The sequence below is a fragment of the Schistocerca gregaria genome, chromosome 2, assembly GCF_023897955.1.
Source record: "Schistocerca gregaria isolate iqSchGreg1 chromosome 2, iqSchGreg1.2, whole genome shotgun sequence".
In the NCBI taxonomy this organism is placed as follows: domain Eukaryota; kingdom Metazoa; phylum Arthropoda; class Insecta; order Orthoptera; family Acrididae; genus Schistocerca; species Schistocerca gregaria.
The window spans coordinates 806,996,602-807,022,341 of record NC_064921.1 but is presented as its reverse complement, the minus strand read 5'-3'; the positions used below and the strand labels follow the sequence as shown (position 1 = coordinate 807,022,341).

The 25,740-nt window shown below is 40.3% G+C and overlaps 1 protein-coding gene across 14 annotated transcripts in view; it reads left to right on the top strand.

Moving 5' to 3' along the window:
• Positions 1 to 25,740, top strand: part of LOC126335092 (probable ubiquitin carboxyl-terminal hydrolase FAF-X) — a 316,568-nt gene that overhangs the window by 60,746 nt on the left and 230,082 nt on the right. For all 14 annotated transcript variants that reach the window (XM_049997991.1, XM_049997988.1, XM_049997999.1 and 11 more), the window contains 3 exons: positions 688 to 844; positions 9,166 to 9,350; positions 15,935 to 16,073. In XM_049997991.1, coding sequence (XP_049853948.1) covers positions 688 to 844; positions 9,166 to 9,350; positions 15,935 to 16,073 — 481 coding nt within the window. The remainder of the gene's footprint in view (positions 1 to 687; positions 845 to 9,165; positions 9,351 to 15,934; positions 16,074 to 25,740) is intronic.

Below are 25,740 nucleotides of genomic sequence, written 5' to 3'. Positions count from 1 at the left end.
TCATTGGGATAAAAACGAATGTAAAGGGTAAGGCCCACATTCTGTAGGAAAAGAAAAGGCAATCAGAGCCGTTAATCATGAGAGACATGAGACACAGTGAATGAATAAGCATCAATCGACTAACAGCTCGGAGTCAAATTAAAGGTTCTTCCTAATGTGTACATGGCCAGTAGTGTGTGAAAATAGGTTGTGAATTTGAAAAAAAAAATTAAATAATATAAAATGAGATATATTTAGATAATCAGATATGCTCGACTTGACTTTGTGTGGTCGAAGCTGCGAGAGGTAATGGTCGTGTGTGTGTGTGTGTGTGTGTGTGTGTGTGTGTGTGTGTGCGCGTGCGCCCGCTACTTTTTCTGATGAAGGCCTTGGCCAAAAGCTAATGTGTAAGTGTCTTTTAATCGTGCCTGTCTACAACTTAATGTGTCTTCTTTATGGTAAGTAGGAATCTTATCTTTCTGTGTATTCCCTTATTATTTAGTTTACAGAGTAGTTAGTATATGAAGTTGTCATTGGGAATACCTCTTCAATTTACAACTGTTATACAACAAAAATGGGCTATTTTTTGCAATGTTTCTTATTTCTGATCCCCCAACTACCACTTCCTTATGTGTATTTCCATACAATTGTGAACATAGTGTGAATTTTTTAAACATGATCAGCTCTTTACATACTTCTCAATTTCAGGTTTGGCAACTTAGGTGGTTTCCAGATCCTTTTGGAGAGGTTTCAGAGTGGAAAGAACCTAACTGTAACTGTTATATATGCATTAATTCGACCATTTGGGCTCTGTTATGAATTTCTGACTGTCCATACAATCACAAAATATCTTATGCCAATAGTAGTAAGTATAAGATTTTAATATTGAACTGCTAAGACAGTATTAAATTATTGATTATATAAAAATACTGTAAAGCATGTTTATGCCAATATTTTTGTGTACTATTGCATTTTCTTAACAAAAAAATTAAAAAAATAAATCTGCTAGTTGTTAGGAATCTTAGCTTTGTGGTGGTGTAATGTTAGTGTTAAGTGTATGAAATGAAGTCTAGAGCTCGATGCAGTTCCAGCCAGCTGGGAAAGTAGACTGTACTTCCTTCAGGTTTTCATCATTACTAATGTTGGTCTTGCATCAGATATAATTTCCGGGTTGTTTGTTCATCAGAAGTCCCTATTTTCCCACTGAATCTTTCTCTGTTGCTCTGTACCATCAATATTCATGTTTTACACTTTCTCAAGTCTCCCCCATATCTTAATAAAGATATGGTTGATGTAACAGCGTTTGAGCGTGCTGTTTTGTGAAAAAAAATTGTAAAGTTAACAGGTTAGTGATTTAGTTACAATTAACAAAACTTAGCCTTACATAGTGTTTGGGAGCAGTTTGCACTGCACAGTTTAGGAGAAAATGTCCTATCTAGCAAGAGGAAGAAGTCAGTAGCAAACCAAAGAACTTTGCCTTAAATTCAGGTAGTAATTTAATGGGATCTAAATAAGAAAATATGCTGTAGCTATAAAAGGTAGCACTTGTTAACCCTCCAGCCAAGAGCAACATGCATGTGTGCATTCCACTCTTTCCATGCAATTCTGCAGGGCTTGCTGTAACTGCTGACTGGCATGTGACACAATGAAACATGAAATAGAAAATGGTATTTACACTAGCTTTTGAGCTCTTTCTTAAGTAAAAGGTCATATGCACGAGAGCACGCACATCTATCTTTACTTGTGTCTCTGTGTACTTTTACCATAGAAAGAATGAGAGCTCAAAAGCTAGTGTAAATACTGTTTTCTGTCGAGTGTTTCTAAATGCTGCATATCAGTCAGCTACAGGCGAGTGGCTGCCTTTTCTGTATTTTACGTATTATTCCTTCTAGGAATTTCTTCCAGACTCATTAAGCATATAAGTGTTTAACTCTTTGCAACTTTTTGTGCATAAGGAACATCCTTCATGCAAAAAATTAAAATATGGAACATGAAAACCTTACAAACCTATGTTTCAGCATATGTATTTGTTAATGTTTTGGTTTGGTGATATGGGAGCTGTTTTATGATTTAAGTCATTCAAAAATATATAGTAGCAAAAGTTGCTGTGGATTGTCTAGAATATTTGAGAAGAGTCTAAAAAGGTCCTTGCCACAGTTTGTTTTGTCATTGTGCATTTCTGCCTAAGTTTATTGTTGAGAGCAAAAACTAAAAAACAGGCTAGGTGAAACTTCAACACCAAATTCAGAGTACATTTAAATAAAATACCACTACAAATTTGCCATAGCTATTCATATTAACACAGGGCATGCTGTTGACAACATTCATTATCATGAAAGGATATATCACCATTCACCATAAAAATAACACTTCGAGTTGCAGACAGGTATAATGCAATTACTATTACACACTAACCTTTAGGTCAAAGCCTTCTGCAGAAAAGAAAGGAAAACACAAATATTGACACAAGCAGGTACACCTCTTGCACACACCACTGCCATCTCTGGATGTTCTGGTCAGATTCCAGATTTCTGTTGAATGAAAGCAGCTAGCAGGAATGAGGAGGGATAGCAGAGTATGGGTGAGAGGAGAGAAGATCACTGTCTTGTGGACCAAGCAGTTACTAGGCAAGAAAAGGCTTCCAGGGACAGCATCTGGAGGCTGAGGGTAGGGGGGAGGTCAGGGTGCGGAGGTGGAAAAGGAGAGGAGCAGAGAGGGGAAAAGACTGGTGAGTGCATTGGCAGAGAGTGGCACACAATGAGAGTGAGGGGACATGAATTGGGAAGAGGTGATAGGGCAGATGGGGTGGAAACTGTTGGGTGGAGTACGTAAGGACAGTAGGTTCCCTTAGGTTAAGGCCACCATAATTTATGGAATAGAGAACGTTTTGTAAGGATAACTCCTATCTTTGTAGTTCAGAAAAGCTGGTGGTGGAGAGCACGATCCAAATGGCCCTGGTTGCGAAGCAGCCATTAAAATCGAGCAAGTTCCATTCATCTGCATTTCGTGCAACTGTCCACTTTGTTCTTGCCACAGTTTGGTGGTGGCCATTAATCCTGGTGGACAGTTGGTTGGTAGTCGTACAGATGTAAAAAGCTGTGCAATGATTGGACCAGATCTGGTATATGGCATGGCTGCTTTGATTGGTGGTCTAGCCTCAGATGGGTTAGAATAGTCCTGTGAAAGGAATGGAATGGGAAGTGCTGGGTGTGTTGATTTGGCATTTCTTGTACCTGGGTGTTCCACAGGGATATGGTCCCTGTTGTAAATGTTTAGGGATGGAGTGACTTAGGAATGGACTGAAGTATTCCGCAGGTTGGGTGTGAGATGGAACGCTGCTTTAGGAGGGGTGGGACAGGATGTGGCTCTGTTTGTATTCTTTGGGTTGTTACTGGGTGATGAAGGGCTGCTCATTTGTGGTTGGTTCTTGGGGGTGGAGGGAGGACTTGGGATTTGTGTGGTGGATATGGCATGGGAAATCTGTTTACAGACTAGGTCTGGGGGATAGTACCTGTTTGTAAAGGTCTTTGTGATATCTTCAGTGTACTAGGCACGGGGGTTCTAGTTACTGCAGATATGCCATTCTTGGGTGCTCGGTCTGTAAGGGAGGGACTTTGTAGCAGGGAACAGATGGTTGCTGTTGAAATGAAGTTACTGTTAGTTATTGAGGGATTTAATGTGGACAGAGGTGTGGATTTGAGCCATCAGGTAGGTGGCACATTGGATTGAGGACGGTCACCTAAAGTGGAGGGGAGAGAAGGTGTTGACATTATGAAGGAATGAGTATTGGCCTTGATATCATGAAGTTATCTTCAGTGAACCAAAAACAGACTGAGTTTGGTATTTCAGGAGGCTAGGAAGGTCTCCTCTAATGCCCCACAGACTGGTTGGCATAGGATAGTGCCATGTGGGTGCTCAAGGCTGTGTCACAGATTTTTTTGTATACATTCATTTCAAAGGAGATTTAGTTTCATGTTAGGATAAAATTAGTAAGGTGTATTGAGGAGTGAGGTAGTGGGTTTAGAGTCTGAAGGATATTGGGAAAGGTAATGTTCAATATTGGGAAGTTGTTGTGTAGGGAAGTGGCGTCAACAATGGGTTAGGGATTCAGGAGGTAATTGGATGGTGATGGTGGAGAGTTGGTGAAGGAAGTGGTTGGTACCTGTGATGTGGGTGGCTAGATTTGGGACAGTTGATTGGAAGTGTTGGTTAATAAGGACCGAAATACTTTCATTGGGGGCACAATAACCAGCTGCAATGGGGTGTCCATGTTTGTTGGGTCTGTGGAGTGTGTAGAAGGTTGGGGTACAAAGTGTCATAGGGGTGAAGAGGGAAATGGTTTCAGGGAAGACGTTCTGAGAAGGAACTAAGACTTTAAGCAGTAATTGGATGTTATATTGAACTTCTGGGATGGGATCACTCTGGCATAGTTTATAGAGAGATTAGTAAGATAATTGGCAGAAGTCTTCTGCCTGGTGGTATCTGCAATTTATAGCAGCATTGGTGAAACCTTTGTCTGCAGGTAGGATTATTAGGGCTGGATCTGTTTTGAGGCTGTGTATGGCTGTCCTTTTTTGTGCTGAAAGGTTGGTGTTCTTGAATGTGACGAGGGTGTGGTCAAGTGGGATGGGGATGGGGAGGGGGGGAGGGGGGGAGAGATAATAGTTGGATGGTAGTATGAATTGGTAGAGGCAGGTTTCAGTGTTCAAATTAGATTTGTTGGAGGGATTGGTGGTAAAGAAGTGTTTCCACGACGGGGAATGGGAGAAGGCAGCTTGGGGCTTTGACAAGTGCAACATTGTTAAATTTGGGTGCAGGGCTAAAGGTTAGAGATTTGAATAGGACAAACTTCTGTGGGGCTGAGATTTTTGGTGGACTGTTTAACACTAGTGTTACAGAAATGTTTCGGCTCTGGATTTGTTGGCGTTTTGGAAGGGAGTTTTGGGAGATGTGACAAGTTGAAAAGGTCAGTTAGGTAGGCTCTGGTGTTATGAGGCGTTGACGAGGTTGGACAGTGGTGCCCCGAGGTAGCAGTAGGGTGTCAACAGGTTAGATAATTTATGGAGGTGGTGTGTGGAATGCTCTTCCAGATGATTGAGAGCAAGCGTTTTGATTGCAGATACGTGACATATGTTGCAGGAGTTGCACAGTGGCCGTATTTTGCAGAGGATGCAGAGTTGGTGCATCAATGGCCGTGCCATGGAGATTTGTCTTTGCAGTACTGGGTTTGTGAGGGTCAGTGAGTGGTGGACTCTGAAACAGTGTAGATCACGGTGTAGATCATATTGAAAGGAAGGATGGGATCCATGGAAAGTATGGCCATCTAGAAACAGTGTATCTGCAATGACTACAGCTACCTTGCCTATTATGCTGAAGGCCTACACAGACTGGCACCACAGTCGACCACCACAACATCCTAGTCCATCCCTGTGCCACTCCCAGTGCCATCCCCTAGTCACAAGGATCATATACCTGGAAGACCCAGGTGCAAGGTGTGCCCAATCCACCCATGCAGCAGTTCCTGTTCCAGTCCTGTCACAGGCTTACCCCACGCCATTAGAGATCGGGCCATCCACAAATGTAGCCAAGTCATGTATCAGCTCTGCTGCGATCATTGCACAGCTTTTTGGATTGGTATGACTACCAAACAGCTGTCTACCAGAATGAATGGCCACCGCCAAACTGCAGCCACAAGCAAAGTGGACCACCCTGTTGCACAACATGTAGCTAAACATAACATGCATGGCTTTAATGGGTAGTTTACGATGTGGACCATCTGGATCATGCTCACCACCACCACCACCACCACCACCAGCTTTTCTGCTCTGACGCTGATTGTGCACTGCTATCTGCCAACGCGCACACCGGTCTTTTCCCCTCTGTGTTCCTCTCCTTTTCCACTTCCCTCTCCCCCCCCTCCTCCCCCAAGCTCCCCGTCCCCCAACTCACAGCCTCCCAGTGCTGCTCCTAACAGCCTTTTGTTCCTGCCTTCTAGTCCCTGCTTGCTCCTTAGACAGTGCTTGCATTTCCCCCCATTCTTACTCTTATATCCCTCCCCCTTCTCTGTCCCATTCCTGATTGCTGCTTTTGTTCAACATTGTAGTTGCTGTCTGACCAGAGCAGCTGGAGGTAGTGGCTGTGTGTGCACGAGATGTACCTGTTCGTGTGAATTTTTGTGTTTCCTTTCTTTTCTGAAGAAGGCTTTGGCCAAAAGCATAGTGTGCGGCAGTCTTTTTGTTGTACCTTATGGCAACTAACCACAGTTACTGTACTGCTATGAAGAACTTGAAATTTTTGTTCCTGACAGAAAACATTGGTGGAACACTCAGTGACAAAGCTGAGACAGTGGCAATGAACTTGAAGCTTCTTCAGCATACTAGGTGATGCACCGTAACTTTTGCTGCTATCTATTTTTGAGTGATTTTAATCATAAAGTGGCTCCAAAATCACCAAAGCAAAAAATTAATAAATATGCTGACACAATAGTTTGAGTTTGTCTATTGACAGTTTTTGTAATTTATAATTTCAGTGCCCAGTTAAAATAGCAAATGGCAAAATTAGACCTTATTTGTAGTGAAATGAAGTACAATTATGGCTACATCCGGCAAACAGAAATATGATGCAATTAACTGATCCACCTGAATAAGAGTTTACACATCAAACACTGTGTGGAAGAAAATAAAAATTCTGACACAGATAATTGTTTTAACTTGAAGGGAGACATTTTCTCAGCCAAGATCTCATTTGTAAAACCTTTATTTATAGTGATTGGTTTTTGTAAAGCAGAATTACCACCATCTGGTCTGTGAATAGTGCACATTAACTTCTGATAGATAGCATACAAATACAACATATAAAAGTGAGTTGTTATTAAACACATTTCAGTAAAGTTTTAAGAGTGCCCAGTTAGAGCTACAATTGTACTCTTATATCTTAATTAGCCAGATAATTAACATTAGATACATTGGCATGTGGAAGTTAAAACCATTTTTTACTGTTTGGTTCACCAAGTGCATTCACCGCATATTACAAGTCACAGAATACATCACTGATACAGGAGCACCACTAAACTGAAGGGCAACTAAAGTTACTAGAAAACATGTTGACACTGAGTGCCACTAGACGTTGCTTGTGTATTTGTGTCATTATCAGTTGCATATATAAAAATGCAGTCTTAATAAAAGTGTTGTTACTCGTACACAGTTATAAAATTTTCTTTTTATAGCAGGTAAAAGTGAAAATATTTTCTAGCTACAGAAGTATCATATGTTACCGTAAAGAGGTCAAAAAAGACAATGTATCACAAGAACTGCAGCTTGAGTCATTTCAAAATTCTATCTCTGTACATCACATACAAGATGTAGTAACTACACGGTAACACTTATTGACAATACACTTCCACAGTTTACATCCCTTGGTAAGGGTTAAAACAAATGTCCAATTAGAGCTATAAGTGTACTCTGTATCTTTTTTATCCAGGTAGATTGACATGCGAATGCATCTTACATCAAATGTCCAGCTACTTAAGAAATGGAGTACATTTATGTCTATAATTCAACAATGGAATATCCAGGATGGAATGTAAAAATATAATGGAAAGGGAAGTTGCTACTCACCATATAGCAGAGATCCTGAGTCACAGATAGGCATAACGAAAAGACTGCCGTAATTAAAACTTTCTGCTTTACCGAGAATGGTCATTCTAAAGATTTTACAGATTGCTCCTTATTACTCAGGATGAACAGGTTAAATGATATTTTAATTTCTTTTATTGCCTGAAAGTCAGTTTTCTAACCAAAGTCAACTGTTGACAAACACAGAATGCATAGAAGGTGCAACAGGTCTGCTAAAGAGACTGCCTACACTGTGTGTCTGTCCTCTTCTGGAGTTGTGTGTGATCCTCACCAGATAAGGTTTATGAAGAGCACTGAAAAAGACCAGAAGAGGACAGGTCATTTTGTGTTCTATTGAAATAGGGGAGAGAGTATCGTGGATATCATACGCAAATTGGATGGGTCTTTTTAATCTTTTTTTACCAAAAAGTTTTTGATAATTGACATGGTTGGCAACGCAGATAATCCAATAAAGTTACGTAATTGACTAAAACAGCAAAAAGTAAAGATGTCGCTGACAGAAAGGGGGGGGGGCGTGATTGCCTTACATTCTCTTCCCTCCTGCCTTCTTGATAGTTGTTATCACAGACTGGAATTCTTAAGAAAAATATTTACTTGTAAAATCATAAGATTATAATACAATTTTTGCAATGCTACGAAGTATGAAATACCAAGAAATGTTCAGTTGGGAACAAACATGATTTATGATGGGTTTGATTGACCTGCTGGAGAGCATTACAATAACTGTGATGAAAGTGCAGTGGAAGACAGTACAAGTAAGATCAGAGCAAGGAGTTACTGGTAAAATTCAGTGAGCCAGGCCGTAGAAAGAATTCTAAGAACTTGTTATCCCTCCCACAACTCTTCTCCATCTTCGTGTATGTCATGCAAGGACCACAGTGATGATTGTCAAATAATGGCACACAAAGAAGCATTTGGACAGTTGTTTCTTGAGCACAATATCAGGAAAGAGAAGAAGGAGGAAATGAGCAGTATTAGTAATTCCTCACTTCCATTGTGTTTGCTGAGATAGTTTGTAATACGTAAATGTAAATAGAAGTGTTTTAGATAGTGCCAAACAAAGCTGATTAACATGTAAGTTGAAATAAAATTGATCAATTTAATATCTGATTAATGGAAAAACTATATAATAATTTTCTTTCTTTCGTCACCACTGTGATTGGTAGGTTGTTCTAAATTTTGTAAAGTGCTTGATAAGTTCTGTTATCAGCACACTAAGTGTATGACTACTTACTTTGTTTAGTTTTGTCACAGATTCGTACTATCATCTTGTTCCTTGTGGAATGATCTTCTGAATCTGGAACTTTAACCAAATGCCATGAATTATTATTGTGGGGGCGGGTCAGGGGGGGGGGGGGGGCAGTGAGGTTTTAAGTTGGAGAATTATGTGGCAGAATATATGCTGTGTAGTAACATGGAATTAAAAAGGCAATGTTAGCCTTCATTTTGTGTTCCAAAATTAGATCATCATTCAGTAAGCCCTTCACAAAAAATATCAGTACTGAAAAAATTGCATGTTCTAATGAAAGCTAATTACTTTACATTCCTTTAGGAAATGATTCCTGGGATTCTAGATAATCTGACAGATGATGAACTGAAGAAAGAAGCAAAGAATGAATCAAAAAATGATGCAATATCTGCTATCATAAAGGCAGCAAAATGTTTGGTATCTCGTGTTCCTAACCAGGAAGAGATGATAAAGAACCTCGAAATATTCAGACTGAAGATGATACTCAGGTGAGATATTCATGGCCATCTTATAAGTAGTAGTGTACATTTTCAAAGTGAGTATGTGTTGGTTGGTGGTTTGTTGGGATTTTTGAGTTTTCCAAGCAGCAGCTTTAGATGTTCTTCCTTCCTTCCTTATTTTTTAACAACCTCAGCGGCGTAGAGGAACCAGTGAGCAGTGGGATAAGCACGAAGACAATGCTTGTGGAAAATCTTAGTGACATGGAAGAAGTTTCTTTTGGAAAAAAGTGTTGCCAGATTTTCCAGTAATTTTGAGAAGCTTTCACTCTCATGTTTTATGAAACTTCCTAGCAGATTAAAAGTGTGTGTGTGTGTGTGTGTGTGTGTGTGTGTGTGTGTGTGTGTGTGTGTGTGTGTGTGTGTGTGTGTTGGGGGGGGGGGGGGGGCTGAGACTCAAACCTGGGACCACGTTCTGAATTACCTCAAAGAAAAAGATTTATTAACATAGATGGCAAGCATTCAGAAAATATCGTTCTTGTGAAACACCACTGGCCCTTTATTCACACAACGTAATGAGTGCTATCAACTTTTGAATTCCATATGCCTGGATTTTCAAAAGACTTTAGACTCCATTCCTCACAAGCGGCTTCTAATAAAATTGTGTGCCCATGGGGTATAGTCTTCAGTTATACCATTGGATTTGGGATTTCTTGTCAGCTAGGACACAGTTCACAGTAATTGATAGAAAGTCATTAAGTGAAACAGAAGTGATACCTGGCATTCTCCAAGGAAGTGTTGAGGGTCTCTTCTGTACTTAAGCAATATAAATCATTTAGTAGATGAACTGAGCAGTCGTCTTAACTTGTTTGCAGATGATGTTGTCATTAGCCATGTGGTAGACTTGTCAGAAGATCAAAACACAGTACCAAATAATTACCCGGGATATCTTCGTGGTTCGAAAAGTGGTAATGGGCCCTGAGTAATAAAACTCATGAGGCCCACCACATGAGTAATAAAAGAAATCCATTAAATTTCATCTGCATGATACATGATATAAATTTGTATCAATGAAAATAACCACTTTTTGAAAACAAGCAACAGCAGGAGAGCACATATATAAAAAGATATTGACATTTGCAAGCTTTTGGAGCCAGTGGCATCTTCAGGCAGAGGGGTTGAAGGAAAAAAAAGAGTACTGTTGAGGTTTAGGACATGGAGAGAGAGTTCAGAGAAGTATCCCAGAACTTCGTGTCAGGGGAGATGTACCAGTTGGGAGTATAAGGAGACTGATTATTGGGGACTGCACCAGGATTTGAAAATGTGAGAGTTCAAAGGTGGATGATGGGTAATATGCAAGACAGAGATCAGTATGAGTTACTAAGAACAAAAAGATGAAGTGTATTGTATGTGGTAGAGGTGGAGGGGGAATTGAAGGTCAGAACATAAGATAGACTGGAGGGAACACAGAGAACAATAGTAACCATGAAGAAATGCAGAGATCGAAGAAATTACCATAAATTAAGGCCACGTGGGTAGCAAGAACCAAGGACATGTAATGCCATTTCTCACCTATGGACTTTTGAGAAATTGGCGTCTCAGGGAAGAGTTCAAGTGTACAAGTGATGAAACAGTCACAGGGGTCATGTCTGTCATGTTGTAGAGCATGCTGTGGAACAGGATATTGTGTTTTGCCAGTATACACCCTCTGCCTATGCCCATTCATTCTAATTGATAATTTGGTGGTTGTCACACTAATGTAAAAGGGCAAACAATGTTTGCTTAACAGCTGGTATACGACATATTGTTTCACTAGTGGCTGTCCCTTTGATAGCATATGTTGCGCCAGTTACAGGGCTGATATAAGTGATGGTAGGAGGGTGCATAGAGTAAGTCTTAGAGTGGGGATAGCCATAGGGTAGGGAGATTAAGGAAAAATCTGCTTTTGATCTAGGCAGAGGTGAGAATGGTAGAGTATTGCTGTAGAGGGTCTGCATCTGAACAAATATGTTTGCCATGAATGCCAAGGCTGTATGAGAGGGAACATTTGATGTGGAGAGGATGGCAGCTGTCAGCATGTAAGTACTATTGTTTGTTAGTAGGTTCAATGTGAACAGGATGTAGCTGACCCTCGGTGACAATGAGGTCGATATCAAGGGAACTGGTATGGGGTTTGGAGTAGAACCATGTGAAATTTAGGTTGGAGAATGTATTTAGGAACAGGGCAGCCTCAACATGAGTCCTTACACCAAAGATATCATCAATGTATCTAAACCAAACCAGGGGCTGAAGGCATGCAGTTCCCATGAAAGTCCCCTCCAAGTGAACTGTTAAAAGGTTAGCATAGGAAGGAGCCATCCTGGTTTCAAGGCCATGCTCCTGATCTGCTTGCATGTCAGACCCTCAAAAGTAAAGCAGTTGTTGTTAAGCATAAAGTTGAAGGGGAGTGGGAAGGATGTCATGGGTTTGGAATCAGGTGAGTGCTGACTAAGGAAATGTTCAGCAACACAGACCACGTGCATGGGGCTGTTTAAGTGTTTAGATTTGTCTAGAGAGAGAGAGGAGTGAGTATGTTCACACATAGAATATGCAAAGCTGGGGTGTTAGTCATTAAAACATGCACACTTTTTGGGTTTTGGGGAGATCTTTCCACAAAATTTCAATTGCCACCTTTCTCCCCGAATGTGAAAATGTGGAGAAATTATCATCACACTACAATAGGAGAAATTGGAACTCACAAGGAAAGATTTAAGTGTTCATTTTTCCCACATGCTCCTGAAGAATGGAATGGTGGAGACAAAAGTTTGAATTGCAGAGTAATGTTGTAGATGTGAATGTAGATGGAGGTGTAGATGTCAGGAAGTTTAAAAACAGTGCATTCTCCATTGCAGAGTAAAGGTGTCATTCCAGATGATTTGTTTTTTGTTTCAGTATTTCAGTTACTATACTAAGCTTTCCTAGTTTTTTCAGCACATGCCTTAGAAAACCAACTTTTAATTTCCTATGCTTTCTCTTTTAACAGTGTACATATGGTGCTCTACAATCTGTTAGGAACAAGAGTTAATTTGTTTGTAATCCGTAATTCATCTTAGTCTTCATTGTTAAAGTGTTTTTAATTCCTTGTGACAGTTAGAGCAGAATATACATAATTATTTATATAACATAATAGTACTTACGAGGAGATGGTACTGAGCAGCAGACAGGCGAAAGTCATTGTCCAACGCACGTGCGCGGACATGCATGCGCCTGCGCGCACGTACACACACACACACACACACACACACACACACACACACACACACACACACTAAGCTGTTCCTGCTTCACTGCTAACTACACGATACTCGCCACATCTTTTTATATTGGCAGGTCCACTTCACCAGCGACATTCAGCTGCTCTGTCGTGGCCCTCTTAATGTCAGTAATGGTGTCAAAACGTTTTCCTTTAAGCATGTTTTTAATGTTCGGGAAGAGGAAGAATTTGCACGGTACAACATCTCATAAGGCAAATGTGGGTTCAGGAACACTTTTTTCAGCAAAAAACTCGCGAATCAAAAGTGATGTGGGACACGGAATGTTGTCAATATGAAGAAGGAAGCCATTGGCCCAGGTTTCTGGTCTCTTTCTTCATATGAAGAAACAAACAGTCTTGGTTGCAGCGATGTATTTATTATTTATTTACCAATGATGTGTTTTCGCCTGATTCGGGCATCTTCATATTGGCAGAATATTAGGCGATGATAGGTATGTGAGATACCAAGCATACAGAACATCCCAGCAAATAACTGCCCTCATCAAATATTTACGGTATCCTCGTTAAGACGTGACATAGTTTAATGAATGCAAAATGGGATCAGGCCTACATAGATGTGTCATTATGAAAACATATTGGAGATGTAGTTGCTCACATCTGGGCTATTCACACAATACCAGCTATGCATGTTCTATAGTTTGACGTGGGTGTGTATGACCCCAGTTGTTTTTGCTCCCTAAAACCAAACAAAACAAAACCAGGGTATGCACAAGTGCCAGGTTTGTGTTGGCCAGGGAATGTCTGATACTGAAAAGGTGAAGCTCATTGTGAAAGGAGGAGGAGGGTGGGATCCAGAGAAAGGACATAGTATGTTTAGGCTGTTGGGGATTCCGTAGGATATGGGCTCTGATTCTGGATAGGGAAGGGCATACGTTTCCAAACTATTGCAGGAAGATGGAGCAGGGGTCCATTATGGTAAGGATGGCATAGGGGAAATGGGTATGATGAAATAGGCAAACAAAGGTGTCACAATTGTGAGAGGAGTGTGGTAACAGAAAAGGGGCTTACCAATACATAAAGACATGCACAAATCTGCAAAAAAATGTGTGAAACTGTGTAAAAATACACACAAATATGTTAAAAACGAACAGAAACGTGTTAGAAAAGGAATGGATGACGTATGCAAGTTTGCATGTGTTGGGAAGAGAGGGGGGAAAGAGGATTGGTAGATCCCAAATGCATGTGGCACAGCTAGTCATGGAAAATAGAGGGCAAAATACATGAGGGTGAAGTACAAAATAGGATAAGTAGGAATAAATATAATTATCGATGGGAATAATTTGGGGCATCAGGTGCAGCAGCAACAATCCGCATGGGATATGCACATATTGCATATCCTCACACACACACACACACACACAGACACACACTCCTAATCCTCACACCACCCCCAAAAAACAGCTGCAGAGGAATTCCTCAGAAACGTGAAAAAAAGCTTTCACTTAGAAGAGTACCCAATAAGTTAGAAAACAGGTTGTTTAGAAATATTTTAATATTTATTGAAATTAATACACACACATTAATCTGTCAGAAGTCATTGCATCTGTTCTTTAGTCCCTATCTTTGTCATATATAGCTGATATATATGTGTTTTAGGTTTGGAGGCGGAACGGTGTGTTTCTAATTCATCCGTGTCTTTTGAACAATGCACTTGACTTCTAAATGTGGAAATAGTCTAGTCATTACGTCAATAACAATGTGATCTGAGAAGTATTAACTTGAAGTTGACCAAAATCCTGTACATACTCGTCACACAGAACTTATCTGGTTTGATACCTTATAATAATGTGACAGGAAGGATCATGTGAAGGCGAATAAATGTCCCTGGAAGTAACATTTGTGAAGGTGTGGGAGGATATCATGTGTCTGAAACTTGAATACTGAAGCCTGTTGACTACAACAGGATTTGGTTACTGGTGGTGGATTGATTTTTCTAGTTTCCATCGAGATGTCAACTAGTGTTGTACAAAGCATGCAACAAGTGAAGACATCATAGAGTAATTACTCAGGCAAGCACTGCGTCTACCAATCTTCAGGAATTGTGTGAGAACTACATTCATTGAAGTATGAGATAAATCTAACGTTTCCCAAATGAAGCTGAGTAGCGAGAGTGTAATTTCCTAGGATCGCAATGTGAGGTAGTGCAGTTTTGTGCACTTGGCTTTCTAGTGACCAGGTGGAGTGGCACATGTTACGGACAGTACCGTATTCCACTACCATATGAAGAAGAGGCAGTTGCATATACTGCTACTGCTTTCAACAAAGCCACTGACATTGAGGAGTATTAAATTGTGACAGGTGATTATTTTCGTCTCCATTATCTTGCTACTTCTCCCTCTAAATAGTTTGGAGACTTTGATTTCTCATTACTTTTAGCACTGGCCTTATTTCTGCAGAGCTGAAAACAATTTGGGAGGAAGTAAAACACACTTTAAAATGCCTCATCATCCAATACTTTGCATTAAAGACATGACAGTCATGACTTTGCTTCACAGTATGCTTGTTTAGGGCATTTGTCCTTAAAGGCTACATTATGGTATTGACCAATTTGTGTGTACCCCGTCCCAATCTTATGCATTGTGGACATTGAATCTGTGACTAATTAAAATAGTGGATGGTTTGGTGAGATGGTTTATACTGACACTGTTGATTTACGAGTAACTCTGCAGTTTCAACCCAAACCATCCACTGCTTGGAGATTGTGTATGTGGCCATCTTCCTTTTTTAACTACTGGTATTACTTTAGTATTCCTATCTGCTGGATCACTTTGTAAATTGATAGATCATTCATCAGAAACATTTAGCTCTATTTGTAAAGCGCACTGTGGTAATGCTCTAAACAATAAATATGCATAATATTTTATTTTTTATTTTTTTTATTTTTAGGTCATCATAGATTTAAATACAGTTTGCTCAAGAGTGATGTATTCAGATAGCACTTTAATTAAGAATGAAAGGTTTTGCAAATAATGTACACAGTATAACTTAATCAGTGAGCATGAGCATGTTTTGTAATAAAAGAAAAATGCATCCTGATGAAGCAATTTGTGTATTTTTAGTGCACTGAAGCTGAGAAAAACACTGAAACAATAAAAATTGAATTTGTATAAAGTGTTTCCAACTAAAATTAACCAAGCCTGAATAAGTCTGAACAGGTAACTTTTGCCACTAAAACCCAATAATGTGAAAGTGAAAGCTTAGAATATCAATAAATTGTGGTGATCATTTTTAATACTTTTCAGGTAATGTGGTTTTTGTCTGAAGAAAAGATAAAAGTGCATAAGTTGATGATGATGATTGATATTACATTTCTTTTCTCCAGGTTGCTTCAGATCTCCTCATTCAATGGAAAGATGAATGCTCTTAATGAGGTTAACAAAGTAATAGCTAGTGTAACTTACTACCCTCATCGTCACACTGGCTTAGAAGAGGAAGAGTGGTTGACAGCAGAGAGAATGGCAGTAAGATCTAAATATTTTTAATTGCTTCTCTAGTGTTGTTAAGTAATATGTGGTTCTGTGTTGCTCCTGAGTAGGCATTCTGACTTTAAGGCCCTTTTGTATGGAGTTGCACTCCATCCCCCCCCCCCCCCCCCCCCCCTCTCCTGGTTTCCATCTGATCACTGTTGATGCCAAATCCCTGATGCCCATGACCTTGTTGCATCTCCCAACATCCTTCAGCCTCCAAGTCCACTTCTTCATTCCTCATATTCCTTACTAAGTATATCCTGATGCGCAACTGTTTCTCTGTTGAGGAAAAGGTATATAAACAAATCAGCAGGGTGACCTGCATGGCACCCTTCTATACCAAAGATTTTATGGGCCATCTAAAGGAAACCATTGTAGCCTCTCAAAATACCTCATCTGGTTCAGGTTCATGATACCATCATGGTCTGGACACGGGGCCAAGCTACCCTAAACTCGTTCCTTCACAACATAAAAGCATTCTCTTCCAGTCACTTCAGCTGGTTCTCCTCAACCTTCCTGGATGTATGGCTCCAGCCACACCTCTGTCCGTATCAAACTCACCAGCCACCTGCAGTACTTGCATTTTGACAGCTGTCATACTTTCCACACCAAAAAATTCCTTCCATACAGCCTGGCCACTCACCTGCAATGATGAGAACCCCTTGCCCTGATTTGCTGAAGATCTCAAGAGCACCTTCACTGACTGGGACTACCCCCCTCCCCCCGCAAACCTACCGTATGTACTCGAATCTAAGCCGCACATTTTTTCCAGTTTTTGTAATCCAAATACCGCCTGCGGCTTAGAATTGAGTGCAAAGTAACCGGAAGCTCTGTAAAATGTTGGTAGGTGCCGCCACTATCTTCTGCCGTTGAATATATGTAGTGTTACAGAGGCGTGCTTTGCAGGCTCAAAGATATATACTGGCGCCAAAACCTCTGCGTCAGTAAATAAATTATAAATTAAGGTGGAAGACGAGATTTTTTCTCTGCCCCGAGTTTTGACCACTGCATTTTCATACATTATCCAACGAAGTAAATACAAATTCCATATTGTCCATCTTTGAATGTAGCAGCCTTTCAATGTGCTACGAAATTCCGACTGGCAAGACTGTTTTGGATGTTTGTCAATATGGCCAACTCGACGTTCTGAATTTTCTCCTACTTACGACAAGAGATGGTTACTAATAGGAACTTTTACGAATTGTGAATCACATGCAGTATTCTCTTCACTATCAGAATAATACGAATATAAACATTTTGCCACATATTCTTTCGTGTTTGCTGCGACCTCATTTAAATCCTGTCTGCCTAATAAACTACGAAACTAGAGTGAGACAACAACAAACACGGAAGAATATATGTATGATGCCATGTTTATATTCGTATTATTCTTACGCCGAATAGTGATACAGTCAGAAATGAAGCACGACAACTGACTAGATTTTTAAATCTAAGCTGACTCTAATACTCTAATTTCTGTGCAGAATGTAATGTACTAAAGAGGCGTCTGCAAAGATTTTCAAATGAAGAAAAATTTTCGCTAAACTCTCCTTCAGAACATCTTCCATCACATGCAGTCTATTATTTGGTTCTTGTTGATTATTATCAAAGAAAGCAGCAGCGTAAGTAACAACAAATAGCAGTCTCTTGCCATTGTTTCGCTAATGAGACGATTCCTCTCTCTCTCACGCTCACCTAATCCTCCCACCACTCCCAAAAAACAGCTACAAAGGATTGCATCCCTTGTCACAGAGTATCATCTGGACTGGAGCAATCGAAGCATATCTTTTATCACCTACCATCATGCCCTAAAGTGAGGGACGTCTTTCTCTAAAAAGTCCCGCCTCTCCCATTTTTAAGTGGAATTCCGTTGCCTACCCAACCTACATAACATCATAGTCCATCCTTACACTATTCCCACTCCCAACCCTTCGCCACAAAGACAATATTTCTCTGGAAGATTCAGGTGCAAGACCTGCCCAACCCACCGACACAGCACTTTCTACTGCAGTCCTGTCACAGGCTTATCCTACACCCTGAGAGGCAGGGCCATATATTAAAGCAGCCAATGCATATACAAACTGTGATACAACCACTGCACAGCTTGTTAAGTCAGTATCATAACCATCCAGCTGTCCATCCGAATTAATGGCCAAGAATAAAGTTGAACACCTGATGGCACAACATGCAGCTGTGCACAACATGCTAGATATCAGTGGCTGCTTCACAACCTGGACCATCTGGATCCTTCCCTCCATCACTAACTTTCTCGAACTACACGGGGGAGTAATTCTTGCAAAACATCCTCTGCTCCCGTAACTTTTCTGGCCTCGGTCTCTATTAACCCACTTCTCCATACCTTCCACCCAACAGTTGCCCCTTCTTCTGTCCTATCATCCCCTTCCAATTTACATCATTTTAATCATGTGCCACTTCACCTGGCTCTCACACATGTGCTCACATGCATATCCCATGCACCTGCCACCCCCACCCCTTTTCCTGTGTTCCCATGCAGCAAACTGACTGCCTCCCTTTAAGCTGCTAGGGCTACTCACTCCCACCAAACCCTCTTCCTGCCTACCCCTCGTCCCTCCCCATCCCCTAACATAACCCCAATCCCACCCTAGCCCACTCACTGAATTGCCTGGCATTGTGCGCCCAGCTTTCATTGTGAAAGGGTACAGGTGTGTGTGTGTGTGTGTGTTTGTGTGTGTGTGTGTGTGTGTGTGTGTGTGTGTGTGTGCGCCACTTGCCCCAAGTACCGTATTGACCCAATTATAAGATGAGGTTTCCTCCCAAATTTGTAATTTGAAAAATACGGAGTTGTCTTCATATATGAAGATTAAACTACTGCAGCCAAGATCAACATTTTGACATTGTTTAAGAGATTAATATAGTGTTATCTTAAGTTTCAAGAAGCAGCGTTGGCTATTGAGGTTTTACAAATTTATTTTGAAGAATTCCAAAGGGTAAAGCCTATCAAACAATACTTGCATGTGAATAGGCTCAAGATTTCTCAATATGCTAAAGCATTCGATATAATATCGAACTTGCACAATCATTTGACGTTTGACATGTGGTACTAGTGCAAGAGATGGATAAGTGAGAAACTATGAACTAGCCTCTAAAACAGTATAAAAGCTCTGCTTAAAAACAGACAATTTTGTGAAACACAGGATGAAATAGTATTAAATTCTATTAACGTGAGCAAACTTTCATTGTATTCGAACTGGTTTTCAGTAAAAGTTACCATACATATTCGGGTGTGGTATACATACATTTAAGCCTATTTTAAGTAAAGGTAACATTCAAAGGCTAAAATTTTGTTTTTCATCATTCAGAAACCAAGTCAGTATTTCATTTGGTTATGAGACCGTAATGATTTCCTGAGTGTGTTCCTAATGGAAAATTTGGTCACTGTTCTCATATTAGAATTCCGAGGAAAAACGTTTCCAGCTTTTAATCAGCTTTAGACCAAGGCACATTCAGATGAAAGGAGAAAGAAAATTAATCTAGAATTAAATGTCTAACATATGAAATAAATCACATTAAACTGAAAGCAGTTGTCATCACAAGAATAAATTACAGTGGAAAGACCCATTGTGAAGATAATACCAACCGATGTCACTAGATTGAGGGACGAGTGAAAGTTCGAGAATTGAACTGAATCAACGTTGCGATGTTTTTTTTTATGTACTAGTAATTGTTGTTACATATGACATGCACACTAGAAGATATTACTGTTTGTGTTCCTATGTTGCTCAAGCACGGCACTGCAGATGTTGGAGGAGAACAGTGACACCAGGGGAGTGTTGATTTTGTTGTGCTGTCAACCATGAGACTCTATACTGCATACTTTGGCTTTTTATGGATTTCTACCATGTTTAGACTGCAATTTGCGTGAATCCATCTGCAGTACAGTCGAACTGTCTTTAGAACTGGTCAAATACTCATTTCCTACAGAAGATGCTAAAAGTCTAGATTGGGGCCAGTGGTGTACTTAAGCATTTCGTGCATTAATGTTGTCGATGCTCACTGTTAGATAGGACGAGAAAAATAAAGGATGTGTCACCTTACGGTTCTACACAGCCAGTGCAAGAGCAGCAAGCAGATGATACGTATGGAAGAGACAGACATTGCAATATTCTCACGTCAGTATAGAAATGAAATCCGCAAAGTATTCAGGAAAAGAAGGAAAAAAATAAAAGAAAGCAGCTGTGATCTCAGGTCCCAGTGTATTCAAAACCTCAGAAATTTCAATATATTCATAAAAAACAGCCAAATATTTTCAGTATATCCATTGTGGACAACGAACTGCGACTGTGATTTAAACTGGCATTTATTTGGTAATAAATATGCAATCAGTCCCTTTTTTATGATTTATTCAACCATGAACACCAAGTGTAGCTACATATTATGTTTATTTGTGTATGTAGTGGTATAATGCATGTTGTAAGAAACAGTCTAATGTGAATACCACAAGGCAGTGCACTGTAAGTATCTAAAACATAAAGAAACTTTCGGATTCGTAAATGTTTCGTCGCCGATTACCAGATTTCCATAATTTCTGCCAGCTACACCGGCACTGCATCTAGCTACACTTGGTCCACAAGATTGTTTCAACAGGTTATATAAGCAAAAAGGCTGATGAAAATAAAAATTAATATAAAGAATTTCTTTCTGTTTATTTTACTTCTCCGTGTATTATCAAAGTGTAGACAATATTGTGAAAAGGACTGTTGCTCTCACCATCTAGCGCAGATGCGTGTTGCAGATAGGCACAACAAAAAGACTGTCACAAAAATAGCTTTCGACCAGTAAGGCCATTGTCAGAATAAACTGCAAACCCACCCATACACACTTACGGAAATGCAACACACACACACACACACACACACACACACACACACACACAGAGAGAGAGAGACTGTCTCAGGCAACTGGACTACAGTGCAAGCAGCAGCAGCGGTGCATGTGATGGGAGTGGCGACTGGTTGGAGGTAAAAAGGAGGCTGAGGTGGGAAGTGGGAGGGATAATAGGGTAGGCGGGGCGAGCAGTGACATACCTTTGGAAAGCACAGAGGGACGAGCTGGAAAGAGGGTGGGGCAGCTGTGTGCAGTCAGAAGGTTAGAGGAGGGGGGGGGGGGGGGGGGGAGGAGGGAGATAGCTGAAATGGAGAGAAATATAGCGGCTGTTGCAATGGATGCATGAGGGCTGTATAGTGCTGGGATGGGAACAGGGAGGGGGCTGGATGGGAGAGGTCAATGGCTAAAGGAGGTTGAGGTCAGGAGGGTTATTGGAACATAGGCTATATTGCAGGAAAAGTTCCCACCTGTGCAATTCAGAAAAGCTGGTGTTGTTGGGAAGGGTCCATATGGCACAGTCTGTGAAGCAGTCATTGAAATGTAGGATGTCATACTTGGCAGCATGCTCAGCAACAGAGTGGTCCACTTGTTTCTTGGCCACAGTTTGTCAGTGGCCATTCATGCGGACAGACAGCTTGTTGCTTGTCATGCCCACATAGAATGCAGCGCAGTGCCTGCAGCTTAGCTTGTAGATCACATGACTGTTTCTCAGGTAGCCCTGCCTTTGATGGTATAGGTGATGTTTTGTGGTCAGACTGGAGTAGGTGATGGTGGGAGGATGTATGGGACAGGTCTTGCATCTAGGTCTATTACAGGTGTATGAGCCATGGGGTAAGGGGTTGGGAGCAAGGATTGTGTACGGATGGACGAGTATATTGTGTAGGTTCAGTGGATGGCGGAATACCGCTGTGAGAGGAGTGGGAAGGATAGTGGCCAGGATATTCCTCATTTCAGGGAACCACGAGAGGTAGTCAGCCCTGGCGGAGAATGTAATTCAGTTGCTCCAGTCCTGGGTGGTACTGAGTTGCGAGGGGAATGCTGCTCTGTGGCCGGACAGTGGGACTTTCTGAGGTGGTGGGAGATTGGAATGATATGGCGTGGGAGATTTGTTTATGTACAAGGTTGTCGCAGATCAGTCACGTTGCAAGAAACCGGAAAGAACCACTTTGAAATTCACCTGTTGAGCAATCAGCAGCTACACTCGCGTGTTGCTGACGCAGTAATGCTACCGAACTGCACGTCTTCGATTTGGCCGAACAGTAGGAAGGTTTGGAACCGATCAAGTGGGGTTGGAACCGCGGCCAGCCGTTGGGAGCGGACATGCCGTCCGGTCTCTTCTGCTGGCAGCTTCCCACCTGACCAGACGTTCTCCTCTCCTGCTCTCTCGGGCAGCAGCCGATTCATTTTCGGCAGCTTCACAGGCCTGCCTTTGCTTTTTATGGCATTAAACATCCATGCACTGAAAATATGTTTGATTTTTCACCTCAATGGGTGCCTACTGCTTTCCCCTCCTGGCCAATCCTGACCTGTTAACAACATTATTGCAGAATTATATATCACGTGTTATGCATTATTCTTATTAGAAGTAATACTCGCATAAGAAAAACATCTACTAGAAATCTGATGATGGATGCAATCATTCTAATCCATACAAAGGATGTGCCTCTCACATATTTTTTTAAAAAATATCACTTCCATGTAGGATTCGAATTGCGATCTATTGTAAGAGTGTTGCTGACACTACACCATGCCACAAAGGTGCGGTGCGATGACGTCTTTACTGATCTGGATATGCACTGACCTAACTGCTATGACCTTTCTCAGCAGCTCATATTTACACGGCCCCCAAATAGATTGTTGTCGCTTCCCATATTATTAGCCCTAAATAACTTCATTATTTTCATCACAACTTGTTTGCAAAACATTTCACCCACTTGCATTTTGACAATTATTTTTCAAAGTTAATGGAACATTTCATCTCGTAAGTCTATGTATTTGATTTTGCATTTATACTGTATGCTTTAATATATATTTCACTTCAATATGCAAATTTGTTAAACAAATTAAGAAATCGAACCAAGAGGTTAGTACCGAGAAGTGCCCACCTAAAAGCATATACTCAGAAGTAGCAAATTTTTTATCATAACTGTCATTTAATACATAAATTCTTGTTGCTCCGTGGACAAAATAATGCAGATGAAGATTTAAGCAAAAGGAGAAATTACAAAGAAAACAAAATTCACATAAAATTAATACTGGAGATAATGAATACAGTAACATGGACAAAAATATAAAATGAAAGAATGGAAGGAATAAAGTAGAAGTTAATACATAAAGATAATTAAAATAACATGAAAAACATTCCAAATGACAAAAGAATGATAAGAAGACAGAATGAGAGCATATGAAAAAGTTAATATAAAGAATAAAATGATGTGGCAAAGGAGTAAGAAATAAAAAGTTAAATTTAAACCAATTAATTGAATAATAGTAATGATCAAAATCAGTTCAATAAAGGTTTAAAAATAAAAAATTGAAATCTCTTGATTTTATTGGAACCCACAATCTTTTGCATATAATGTCCTGTATTATTTCTATTCTTTTGACAGAAACTGAAAATTTCAAGTATACTTGGGCAATTTAAGAACAAACCTCTGAAATAATAAAAACTTGCTTATTTGCGCTTGAGCACTGATAGATAAGTGTTTGGCTGCCAAAGAGCATCCAGTCAGACACTTTTAACCTGCCTGTCGTATTTGGTTGAGGTTGTTTCCACTAGACAACATCTTTACTGTTTGCAGCTTTGGATAATCGACAACAAAATGCGCACTTTCAGCCTCTCATGTATTGTTGTTTAGGCAGTGCTTTTAAAAAATGATGGCTATAGTGAACTGGAGTTAGACATCGAATTTAGCACCTAGTAAAGAAAAGAAGAATGTGATGTTACTTTATTAGAGACAGGAAATAATGAAAGTTTGTCAGTTGACTGGCAAGTGCCCGCCAGTGATACGAAATAAAAACTTCCACTGTGCTCTGCACAGCCCCTCAAAGGTATCTGTTCACAGAAAATCATTGTGAAATACATGGTGTGACTTCATAGTGACACAGAAACTAAAAAAATCTTCAGATTCCAGGATATTTGGGTTGGTCTGTTGCATGAGTTTACTTGAGTTTAATTAATAGTGATCTTCAAAAATTTGTAACTCTTCATTTTGAGCTTATCTTTATCTTTATTTGTCTATATGTAATGTCATTCATTGTTTGGAACATAAATTGGGGAAAAAATCAGTATGTTAGGGATTAACACATACACTATGCAGCCACTTTGGGTCACACCATCAGCTTTGCTATATTAATACAAAATGTTGGTAAATGTCATTAATATGACATTGCGTCTGTGGTAGGAGTATAAATATTGGTGTCATCAGTCCTCTGGCACTAAGCGAGAACTGAAAACTGAGAAATGACATTGGTTCTTGTGAACAATGAGGACTTGTCATAATGGAGAACTTCGCACTTGTCAGTTCTCTGTTTGCCTGTCACAACATTATGGGGTTCTGCTTATATGACACCAGAAAGGATTAGCAGTCCCTTTGATGGTGTGTCCACTCTTTACAAGATAAAGATGTAGGCTGGCTGTACTGCAAGAGAGAAGCTGGGCTTGTTTCCCAGCTCCACTCCTTCCCCTTGGGCAGTTGAAGTTTTAGTTAGTTTGCACTCATAAGCAACATTGTAATTTCCACAAGTGACAAGAAAACTAAAACCACCACACTGAGTGTCTTCCTGTAAAGTGCAAAAAGTTATTTAAAATTTTTACTTCTACTCTTAAATGCCTTGTTCGTTCTACTTGTAGTTTTGTCAGGTATAGGTCACATGACTGTGAATGCTTACAAAACTGCTTATATCCTGCAGATCTGAAATTGGTATTGTGCTATTTATGTCATCATTGAACTGTATCAGAAAAGTAAGATAATGTTGAGAAACATCTTGACTCATTCAAGCTACTTCTCAAAAGAAACAGTCATTTGTTGAAAGCTTAAGTAGAACCAAAAGAAGAAGACAAAGATCATTTTGGAAAAAACTGATGGAGGTTTTGTAAAAGCAAAAATTCTATTCAAAAAGCTTATATTATATAGAAAAATCAGTATTTTCTTATCTTGCGGATGTTACGGGTGGTAAGCCGACCTAAGTTTTTAAAAGTTGAACATAAAGATCAGTTTACTTATATAACATTATTAGAGAAGGAAAGTTGCTACTCAGCATATAGTGGAGATGCTGAGTCTCATATAGGCACAAGGAAAAGACTCTTGCAATTAGAGCTTTCGGCCATTAAGGCCTTTGTCAAAAAAAAAAAAACCACACACACAAAACTCGTGCATATGACTGCAGTCTCAGGCAACTGAAACCACATTGTGAGCAGCAGCACCAGTGCATGGTGGGAGAAGACATGGTGTGGTGGTGAAATGACGGCTGTGTAGTGCTGGAATGGGAACAGAAAGGAACTGGATGGGTATGGACAGTGACTAACGAAGGTTGAGGTCAGGAGGGTTACGGGAACATAGGATGTATTGCAGGGAAAGTTCCCACCTGCGCAATTCATAAAAGCTGGTGTTGGTGGGAAGGGTCCATATGGCACAGTCATTGAAATCAAGGATATCATGTGTGTCAGCTTGTTCAGCAACAGGGTGATCCACTTGTTTCTTGGCCCCAGTTTGTCGGTGTCATTCATGTGGACAGACGGCTCATTATTTGTCATGCCTACATAGAACGCAGCATAGTGGTTGCACCTTAGCTT